Source organism: Polypterus senegalus, chromosome 7 (genome assembly GCF_016835505.1).
Source record: "Polypterus senegalus isolate Bchr_013 chromosome 7, ASM1683550v1, whole genome shotgun sequence".
In the NCBI taxonomy this organism is placed as follows: Eukaryota; Metazoa; Chordata; class Cladistia; order Polypteriformes; family Polypteridae; genus Polypterus; species Polypterus senegalus.
In genome coordinates, this window is record NC_053160.1 from 44587530 (window position 1) to 44599559 (window position 12030).

Here is a 12030-nt window from a genome sequence, read left to right on the forward strand (position 1 = left end):
GGTGGAGAGTGCCAGTGAACAGCTATTTTCAGGACTCACCAGGGCTGTTCAGTTTGGTTCAGGTGCAGGCTCTGGCTGAGTAACCCAAGGGCATAAACTTAGTGTCATTGAACTGAAGTACAGAGGGCTCTGAAACAGGCTTTCATTATGGGCCTCTCTGTAGTTTACTTGATTCAGCTTTCTAATACCCCTGATTAGACTTCCAGTCTCTGCCTCTCCATAGCATGATGCTACCACCATTATGCTTCACTGCGCAATGGCATTGCACGGGTCATGAGGGGTGCCTGGTTTTCTCCAAACATGATGCTAACCTTGGGTTCAGGTTAAACTAGAAAAATAGTGTTTCTCATAGCCCTTAGATGGGTTTTCTGCATAATCTTGGCAACTAGAACAATAAAAATATTTTTTTGTTTAGCCCACAGTCACACAAGGAATGCCACAATGGGTCTTTAATATGCCCTGTTTATTGAAAGACCCCCACCCCACAGCTTGACTCTCTAACAAGACAAAAACAGGAGTAGGAAATCATGGGAAAGTTAATTCATAGAGAGACCCCGTTCCAGGTAGGTTGGGCGTGAAATAGATGTCAAAAAATGGGGAAAATACAATACACAAAATAGAACCCCAGTAATTCTCTTCACAAAGATAGTTGGCCAATTTATCATTTCCACCTCAGAAACGCAATAGTACAAGCCACTTTGTTTTCGCACAGTGTTCCTCCCCTAAATTGAAGAATAGATATACCACTCACTAAATATAGAATTATTCAATATAAGAATAAAGATTTATTAAAATTAATTAAAAACAAAGTAGAAAATAATTAATATAAATGAAAAGCAACAATATCTGCCCATCAGTTAATTTTAACACAACGGCCACATTGTAGAAATTGAGTCAGACAAGCTAGACACAGTCAGAGCTAACAAGCCACCTCCCTTCTATTGGTCATTCTACAGCTGAGCCAGTGGTAGGCTGGCCAATCTGATGAAAAGACCTTTCTACCCAATTATTCTTGCACTACATTATCTGAGATAACTTTTCCAAGGGCATGCAAACAACTTGGTAGTAGAGCAGTGGCACCAAATGCCACATGAGGATACTGAGAAGAGGAATAGAATAGTGGAAGGTCAGTAACAATTTATAAATATCATATTACTTATATTTTAATATTAATGACTAACAACAGAGATGCAGTATGCACAGCTATTCTGCAGCTGTACTCAGAGTCTTCAACCTGAACTGAAGGGGCACTTCTTATAGAAGCAGGCAAACCATTCCATAGTTTCGGGGCCCTGTAGCTAAAAGCTTGATCTCCCACTGTTATTTTGTTAATCCTTGGAATCATAAGCAGGCCGGTATCTTGAGATCTTAATGTGAGCTCTGTTTTGTAAGCAATGATAACTTCAAATAAGTAAATAGAGCCATTTGAGACTTTATATGTTAAAAGGAGGATTTTAAATTTGCCCTAAACTTAACCGGGAATTCAGTATAAGAATTTAAGAACTGAAGTAATCTGTTCGTACTTTCTTGTTCTAGTGATAATTCAGCATTTTGAACTACTGAAAGCTGTATATAGTACAATTTGTACAGCCAGTGAACACTACATTGCAATAGTCAATTCTACTGGAAATAAATGCATGAATTAATTTCTCTGTCTCCTGCATATTGTGGAAGACGAATGTTTTCTTTGTTCCCTTGTATTAATTCATGTCTGAGAAGTCAGTTTCACAACACCTTGTAAAAGCCTGCTTTGTTTTAGCTAACAGAAAAATATGTGTGCAAAGGACTCAAGGTCTATGCCTTCCACACATGAGTCTGCCTTATCACTTTGTTCCTAAGCTTACATCTGAACGCCATAACAAAAGGAGCCAAGAAATCAGGTTTTGTAAGGGGCACAAGGATTGTGTATAATAAATGTGTTGACTGTTGCATTTTATAATGATAGTAACTCACGCATTCTAGCGGTATAAAACTGGACCCCACCTAACAGACAGGGTTCAGAAGAGCCCTGACGCTGTCATGTATATTTGATTGTCTGCTTTTCTGAAACTGTTCTTACTGTGCACCTAATAAATGAATAATAAAGTGCTTTATTGTTTCACCTGCTGCCTGGTCTGAAAACTTCGTCCACAATATTTAGAAAACACCCAAGATTATTAAGATGGAAAAAGCATGCTTTAAATCATTTTGTGATTTTTCTTTAAACAATATGCAATTGTTAAAGATAATGCCTAGATTGTGGGTTGAATTATTAAAGCTAATGGTAATTCCAATAGAGTTAAGCAATGACAAAATATTGCTGCAATCAGCATCATTCCCTCTAATAATAAACTTATCTGTTTAATCTGTGTTCAAAGACAAGTAGTTTTCATCCATACACTCCTTTAACTAACATATCTAATTAAGGACAGCACACAAGAGATGGTCTAAAAACAAGGTATAACTGGGTATCATCTGCATACAAGTGAAAATTAATGTTATGTTTTCTAATGATAGTCTCCATTGGAAGCATTTAAAGTCAAAACAGTAAAGGTCTCAGTACTGATCCCTGTGGGACACCACTTTTATGTATAATGATGGTGTACTGTCAGCACATTTTTGTAAGTACTAGAATCAATTTGATAAATAAGAAATTAAACTAGGCAATGGTGGCACCCATGAGCCCAATGTTATTTTCCAGCCTATGTAGAAAAATAGAATAGTCACTGGTATCAAACCCTGCACTTAAATCTGACAATATAACTAAAATGGAATTTCCTTCATCAGAGAATATTAGAATGCTGTTTACTTTATGTGTTAGTGTGGCTTCTGTTCTGTGACCAGTGCAGAAGCCAGACTGGAATTTCTCAAATAATTTGTTATGTGTAAAATGATGCTGAAGCTGATCGGCAAAAACTTTTTCAAGGATTTCAGAGATAAACTGTAAATTTGAAATGTGTCTATAATTATTAAGTGTATGTAGGGCTAGGTCTGACTTTTTAAGCAACAGTTTGATAACTGACATTTTAGTGCATCAGGAACTGTGGCATTCAGTAATAAGCAATTGATAATGCTAGGAATTGGTACTGCAGGAACATCCATTGAGCTTTTTACTAGTTTTGTTGGCACAGGACCTAAGGAACAAGCAGTAGGTCTCACTAAAGATGCTCATAAAGTCTGTACTATATGTTGGTATTTTGAACTGTTGTTCTTGATTCCCATTTGTTAGATTAGCTACTGTTCTAAACAGGACAAGAAGGGGCTTTCAAGAGAGCTTTTTATATTTATTAACACTCTCTGTACATGGAAATCGAAAGGCCACAGAGTTGATGCTCTCCATCTATACTCCAGTTGTCAACACTCTAACATAGGAGCCTGCGTGCCCTCATTAAACGAGGGTGAGTTTCTATGCTCTTTAATCACTTTTGTTTTTAAGGGGAACTGCTGTAACCACAGCCTCTCTCAGAGTCATATCATATTTGAAGTTAGCTGATCTAAATTGTTTTCCACGATTTACAATTGACTTTTTTTAAAATATCTACAGATTTTGAAACGAAGTTACAATCTAGTTTTCGCACTGCTTTTGTTTTGCTCTGTGACTATATTGGTACGGTCAGAACCAAACTGAATGTAATTAAGTAGTGATCAGAAATAATTTAATGGAGTAATATTTAAATTTCACCTCTCTAAGTTACATTTAGATCTAATGTATGGTTATGATTATGAGTTGGACCATTGACAATCTGACAAAATCCTACTGAATTTAACTAATGAGTAGAACAGTTGTTGAAAGCTACGGGAATAGTTTCAGATTTACAGTCAGGTTTCAGTGAGAAGACACAATTTAGATTTAGTAGTTAATATAATATAATTTACCAAAGTAGCTTTATTTCCAAAAGTGCAAATGTTTTGCAAATGTTTAATAAGCAACATTTAAAAGTGAAAATATGTTTCTGAACTGATGATATATCTTTTGTTTTAATTTGAGTTCGGTTACTATTACAGGTACCTTTAGTGGAGGATCTGATTTTATCTCTTAGTCTATTTATGCTCTTTAAATTACTTGATTGCCAAAAAGTAAAGTCTGCATGACTAAATTTATAAGATGCCCCATACATGGGATTCTGGGAAACAGCTACAGTACAGAAACAGGTTGGATAAACACTCTGTGATTTAAGATCACAAGACTACAAACTAGATGGAGCTCTGATCAGTTATAGCCAGGCAGTTTTGCTGCCATACTTTGGGATAAAACAAAATATCCCCTCCAGTTAGGATGAAGATGATCTCTCTTGAAAAATTTAAGCCTTTCCAAAAAATCATTCCAATTGTTCAAAAAGGCTATGCCTTTATTTGCATACCAGGTCTATAACCAGCATTGAAGGGAATACAATCTGCTATAAATCTCATCCCCTCTATATAATTTTGGTAACGAGCAAACACAATTACAATAAAGCATTTTCTTTTAGCTTTGGTGCATAGAGAAGTGAAGTTCTACTTTAATATTTAAGACTGCTTTAAATACATAGTGCAGACATGCAACAAAAAGGTAGATACTTTATCGTCGGGCAGAAGGTCCAACTTACACTCTGTGTCAGATATCTTCACCCCTGAGAGTTATTTAACATTAACTGCTGGATTAATATACAGTAGTTTGAAATTCTAACATTCTGCAATATGGAGTTGCCAATTATGAGCAGTTTAATATTCCCAGGCTCCACAATTGGAGACCTGAATGGTGAGGGACTAAATTTTGACTTCTTATAACCCTGTCTCACAGTTTTGATGCAGATTTTGGCCACACACACTACAGTAAGAACTGGAGAAACAGAAGTCAAATCATCTGTAGCTGAGTTGTCCAAGCAAACAATGCCAATCCTATTTTTGGTTTGCCTTATCACTATCATATTCCTAAAGCAGTCATCCAAACAGTTTTTATTCCCAATCAACTCTATAAAGTAACTAAACATTTTTGGCAGGCAACGCTGACTGTATTGTCAGCCAGAAATCCTAAACTGTACATGCTGCAAGACACAATATATAAATCTGCCCTCAATGGACAGAGAATAGATTGAACTTACGTTTAGCACCAAATTCATCTTTATCCCTGTCTGCAGTAGCTTCAGTACTTTCGGAGTTCAACTAGATCGCTAAGAGAATGCTGGCTTTCATCTGGCCAAGGTGGAGTGTTGCACTGATGGCTGTCCTTCTGGAAGTTTCTCTGATTTCCACACAGTTTCTCTGGAGCTCAGCCAGAGTGACCACCGGGCCCTTCTCCCATGGTTGTTCAATTTTGCTGGGAGGCCAGCTCTAAGAAGAGCCATGGTTGTTCCAAACTTCTTCTATTTAAGAATTCTGAAGAAAACTGTGCCTTTAGAAACCTTCAATGCTGCATCCTTCCCTACATCTGTATCTCAATACAATCCCATCTCTAAGCTCTGACAGCAACGCTTTTGACATCATGATTTGGTTTTTGCTCCGATATACATTATCAACTTTGAGACCTACTAAAGATAGGTGTGTGCCCTTCCTAACCATTATAATTTAAATAAGGTGGAAAAAAATTAAAATGACTACACAAGCAACACCATATTTGTTAACAACAGTTAGAAGTATTTTTTCACATAAATATAGTGCTGTTGGTCACTGGCTTTCAGTGCATTTGCTACATGATGGCTTCTGAGACATGTTTTATTAACTTTTCTCTATGCAGGAAATAAACTTCTATGAGAAACATTAATCCTACTAAAATACAAAATATGATCCATATATTAATTTATTTTCACGATTTACTTAATCCAGTTTAAAGCCATAAAAAGTAGAATGAGGAATCAGGCTACTGCAGGACAAATTCATGGACATCCACATGTACAATGGGCACCTGAAGAAGCCAGTCAAACTAATATAACCAGAGAAAAGTTCACACTCAAACAGTGAGAGTATGTAAACAGCCAAAAGGAACTCTGGAACAATGTCACATTTCCTAAGGCAACACTCTTTTTAATGTAATCTGGCACAGAGATCTATCACCTCTAAAACAACACTAAATACTAATACATACAAGGAATAATCAAAATTCATACCTTTGCATAAATTATCAGTGTCCAGGTAGAAATGATCTTTACATTTGGGTAGACAAATCCCATGAAATTTTCCATTTTGCTCTTTGGAAGGATGCAAAACTTCCGCTGTTTTCTTGCACTGTGTACAGTCTGAATACTCAGGACCAACACAGGAGCGACATGACTGATGACAAGCTTAACAAAAAAAGAGATATGTATAATTATATATATTATATATATATATATATATATATATACATAATTTATATATATACAGTATATAAACTCCAACATCTGTCTGTCTGTCCGCTTTTCACAAGAATCTCTAAACAGATTTAGATTGGGTTTTTTTTTTCTATAATTTGCTTCAACATTCCCGTGCATTTTGCATCTTCTCTCATTGCGCTACATATCATAGTTCGCTTGCGGGCCAATTTATTTGCATGAATCCGAGAGACATACAGCCGGCCAAGGTGAGGGGTGCAGGGCCCTCCTCACTCATGCACCAGCCTTGGGGCATGTACCTTACATCCGCTTAGATTGTGAACGAGAGAACTACTTAACAGATTTAGATCAGGTTCTTTTCTATAATTTGCTTGAACATTCAGGTTGATTTTGTGACTTCTCTCATCATGCTAAGAATTATAGTTTGCTTGCAGGAGCGATATATTCACAATAATCCGAGACAGAGGCTGCGGTCCGAGGGGAGGAGGAAGCCTGATGTCTGGAGTAAGGAGCTGGGCAGGGCCCTCCTCACTGTTCTGTTTCACTACTACGTGGAGTCATGGGAAACGGCTAGTATAATATATAATATTTATACAGTGAGACCCCAGTGCCAAAACGGTGGTGATGTGTCTGTCAAGGGTTGTTTGCCTGCCTGCAAGGCAACAGCAGGTTCACCACACTGCTGAAGCAACTACGAGTTTGCAGCCTTGCCGTCTAACGGGTCCGTTGGCCGAAAGATGATACAGGGAACACTCTAATCTGGCCACCTCCATTTCTTTTCTTGCTCCTCCCTTCCAGGATGACCTGATCCCAGCCACAGAGCCACAGTCACTGTACCGACCTAACAAGTAGGACAATCAGTTCCAGAACTGAAGAAGGGAGCCAAAGTAGGTCGACTGATAACGTCACTGATCGTTTGCTGTGTCTGTGTGTACTGAAGTGGTAGCTCCCATTTAAATAAATAACCTGGCTGTTCCTGTTTTGATTTGAATAAAGCTGGTTTTCCTGAAGCCCTTGGACTCAGCCCCATATATATATAGCGTTATCTTGAATATAAAGCGTTACCTTGAATCAACCCCATGTGTGAACGAAGTTCAATGCAGAGCTCCTCCTAGCGGCTTCCACAGAATCCAAACAGGGCTGTACCAAACTCCAAATCCCAGTGTGCCCTGTGGGAATCCGTGGTGCCACAGCCGCCCAGGAGAGCTGCCCTCTAGCATCCCAGTAGTGCCCTATGGATACTCTGTACCCGAGTCCTTCCATCCAGCTTGCTCCCTGGCTGGGTAATGGCCATAGCAGCCCATCACAATATATATATGCACAATTTATTTTACTTCAAAACAATTCTTACATTTGCAAAGTCCATGTTGAGAGAACAGGCCTTCTCCACAAAACTGTAGACACTGACTGTGGAGTAACACTAATGATGCAATGCATGAAGTACATTCAGCAGCAGAGGGTCCAGTGCATGCAGAACATGAACTGTGGCAGTCTAAGAGAAAAAAGCAAAAAGTATCAGGTCAGGAATGGTTTTTGTATTAGAAATAAGAATTTCTTAAGTAAAATACTTTAACAACTACATGTTTTAAGAATTCAAGTTTTTTTTAAAAGCAAAGAAAAGTTTAGCTTTGAAGAGAGCCAGACCACAAGGTAAGAACCAAGCAAGGATGGAACACCAAAAGAGAAAAAAAAAAAAACAAGCTAGTAAGCTGGTGCGTGTTTTCTACTGAATAAAATGACCTTATGTATTGTAATACAATTTTGTTTATCGTTATGCTAAAGAATGGCGTCATCTTGAATGCTGGTTAGACATGCAAGTAAAAATGTCACTCTACTCTGAACATTGTGATACTACTACTACTACTAATATTAATAATAATAAAAATAATAATAATACTACATGTCCAATCTATACAAGTTGTATATTCAGAACAAAAAAGTTTGAATATGGGACAAAAGTACATGAAATGCTAAAGTCTTCAGAAGTATATATGTTAAGTAAGTAAGTAAGAAAAAAACAAGGTACTGTACATGGTAATCTCCTATACATTTGTTCCAAATTAGCATACTCACTATCAAAATCACCTTCATACTTAATAGGCCAATTTAAAGCTGACAATTAACATGCATACATGTTTTACAGAAGTAAGAGAAAACTCATAAATATTTTAAGAAAATCCAATAACTTACACAAAATGAATGTGCTTTGAATAAAACCTGACTCCTAGAACTTGTGTGTAGCAGTACTGACCACAGTAAATTAATAAACAAAAGTAATTGAATGCCTAAGTCTTTGTTAAAGACATGAGCAGATAAAAATTGTAAATTATTCTATCTCAAACCACACTGGCAAAAAGAAACAGTAAAATGCTGCATTTGATAATGCAACTGATGCCCAAGCTGTTTAAAAAAAAAGCCAAAAATAGAGCTGTGATAAGCTAATAACCACAACACTTTGTTTCTTATGATGGAGTGCAAGCATAAAATTTCTGTATGCCAGAATTCAAAACCAGGCTAAGGTAGGGCTCTCTGGCAGTTTTTATTTTATTAGATGACAGTACTCTAAAGGACAGGTACAGCAGAAAATGTTAAACAACTGAAGAAAACAAAAAGCCACAAACTAAATTTAGTTTTGAACCTATATTAAACCCTTAAAATAAAGAATAAAACAATATATATTTTTTTAATCCATTCAGCTATTTGTCACTTGAATATAAGCAAAAACTTAATTCCATTAAGCACTGTAAATGTTACAAGCTTAAATCCTTGTGCATATAGCACAAAGGACTGCTTTGTTGCTGCATAAACCCCTAAAGAAATAGTGATTATGTTAGCAATTAAATTAGGAAGATGTGTTTTTTTTGTCCACCATGAATAGTAACTAGATAAAAAGAAAAAAAAAGAGGTTAAGTTCTCTATCTTTAATATTTGCATGCTGTATCTTGATGTGTTCTGCAAGCTTCATGCATCCATCTCAGGATGACACAGGAGTACAATAAACGTGCATGCTCCTATAGATATTAACACTCAAATCGAACAAGTAAGATATGTAAGTTAGAAATGCTATGCTGAGAGCAGACTTCTCTGTTATACCGTCTAAAATATTAACACAAAGAATCTTATTACTGTGATGCCATTCAATTAGCTTTCCAATTAAATCTGAAGGAAGAAACTTATGGGCTACAGATTTACCCCAGAAACACATACTGTATACTAATTAATTGGCTGGATTGATCCTGGCTACAAGTAGTCTCAAAACCCAAAATAAAAAGGGCTGGGAATGCATCATTAATTAATTAATGTTTTCCTGTATTGCTCATTTGTCTATTGTGCTTGCATTTGTTGCTCTTTGTGATTTTTAAAATTTTAATTTGGTTATATTTTTATCATTATTTATGGATGATGATGATAATAGCAAACGCGCTACTTTACAGCATTTGGTCTCTAACATGCTATGTGTTTGCTTGTCATTAGACACACATCTCATGTCACCTGTAAAAGATGGCAGTGCATATCTTTTGGTGTCTGAAGTTTAATTAGAGGAAAGGCTCTGGCAAGAGACTTAGCATTGAATAACTAAAAGAAACTTAGGAAAAAGATTTTGCTTTTGAATCTCATTTTGTACGAACTGAGTTTGGTTTAGTTCTACTGATTTAGATTCATTATATGGCTTTGTGTATTGATCTCTGCTTTCTATATTGAGAATTCTTCAGATTCACCCTAAAATAAAGACCTCTCAATATCTCTGCCACTTACAAAAGTAACTTGTCAAACGAGGTACTCCATCCAACCTAGTAAATATGACATAAAACAGTAACAATACTTTATTGTTGCCTGGATCCTTTAATCTCAAGAGAAAGTGATTGACGCTTTTCACAAAGTCTTTGGGGCCTGTGGAGAGATTTCACTGGCATATGCGGAGAGTATAATTTGTGTTAAAATTTTCCAGAATTTGTTTATTTGTACAATATCATGGTTGGCTGTACTGTAGTACAAGTGTTGCCTATATGTACAGTCCCTTCTAATTGTGCACTCTGCTCTCTTTTAGCAATCCTGGACCATATGTGGCATTCATGTCAAGCTCCATTACATATTTTCTTCCGCTGCTAAGGTCTGGCACTTGGATTCCTGTGGGAATAATGAAGTGATCAAGTCTTTGTCGCAGGCTACACTATGGGCAACAGGGAGTCTGCTACAGTGAGAATAATTTGATGAAGGTAACACAAACTTAGTGCTGACACTGGATTATAAAGAAAAGAGTGGACCATTTGCCACTGGTTTGTTGGGTGTAGGTGTCCAGCATTTAATTGATCAACAGTATATAGGTTTGTTCGTCAAATTTGTCAAATGTGAGTTACACTTGTAATGATTGTATTCTTTTTCCTAATCTCTTTTATAAATGTTTTAGAGGTCAAGGAATCTCATGGTCACATATATTTTGGTGCTTGAAAAGTTTTACACAATATTTAAATAAATAAATACTTAAAGAAATGTTTGTGTATTATTGCTATTCCATTGCTAAGCAAGATCAAACGGAAGTGTGCTGCACGTAACAAAGTATAAAGGTCAATTTGTGCACTCCCTGCTTGTTCTTGATGGGATTCAATCCAAACCTTAAAACTTTAATTTCTCTGATCTTCTGAAATGTTTATGGATAACCAATTCCAGCTCTGCTTTTTGACTGTGATTTAAAATGGTTTGGCTCTGTTTACATGTGTGTTTGTTGGTTTTTGAACTCTTGCCCTTTCTACTGAACTCTGATTTTTGTCGCATACATTAAGCCTTGGTTATTTGTTTTTTGACATACCTGTTTCAACCCGCCACATTGCATTGCACTGATTTCGAGTCATCTTCCAATTCGTTTTCTAACTAAATTCTGAGGCTGCTATGTGCAGTCAGAACAGTGGCAGCTTTTTTCAATGACTACTATCACCAAGCAATCTTGGACATGCTTGCAAAACAGTCATTAGATTGTGATTAATAATTTCTTACCAGGTTAAGGGACCTAGAGACCTATGCCATTCAATACAAAAAGCATCCTTTAGTTTTAGAAGGAATTTTACGTTAGCTGAGATTTGAAGTCTTAGAGCTTCCCTCAAAAGTGTCACTTACCATGCCAAAAAAATAATACAGCAGTACCACTTTGTGCTGCAGCGCTGACAATGACTTTCAACTTAACTCATCCAAAACCATGGAAATTGCCATTAGTTACAGAAAAAAGCTTAATCATAATGCACTAATTTCTATAAGTGGTTCTGGAAGATTGCATCAGCAACATGGATCATTAATACTAACTTCATTATCAACTAAGGCCAAAGACTATGAAAGTAAAAGTAGTACAAAATAAAACAATATCTTGTAGTATTGTATTGTAAAACATTATCTTGGAGTATTTTAAAAAAACATATCTATTACTGTTTAGTCTGAAAAGACTTTAACTTAACAATAAACTTCAATTCATTACCCATAAAGTCTCAAAGAAAACAAGTATAATCTTCCCCTTAGCAGATACTATTTATATTTAGTAGGTCATTAAGTGTGCTGTATCACTCTTCACAGAATCTCTTAACTGGTTTTACAGACCCATATTCTACAAAACAAAAAATAAAATCACATCTCAAGAACTGCTTGTTGTTCCCTGCAGTAAGGCTGTCAGATTCCTTTCATTAACACATCAATAAATTCTTGATATTCAGCAGATGCAATATCTGGCTGTTTAAAGTGTAATATTTATTGCATTTTATTGTTCTGCATTTTAGAACAG

At 36.3% G+C, this 12030-nt stretch overlaps 1 protein-coding gene across 2 annotated transcripts in view; it reads right to left on the minus strand.

The window, feature by feature from the left end:
• fras1 (Fraser extracellular matrix complex subunit 1) overlaps nucleotides 1–12030 on the minus strand; it is a 304511-nt gene that overhangs the window by 149097 nt on the left and 143384 nt on the right. For both annotated transcript variants that reach the window (XM_039758545.1, XM_039758544.1), the window contains exons 17-18: nucleotides 7618–7758; nucleotides 6063–6236 (exon numbers count right to left, since the gene is read on the minus strand). In XM_039758545.1, the coding sequence (XP_039614479.1) occupies nucleotides 6063–6236; nucleotides 7618–7758 (315 nt within the window). The remainder of the gene's footprint in view (nucleotides 1–6062; nucleotides 6237–7617; nucleotides 7759–12030) is intronic.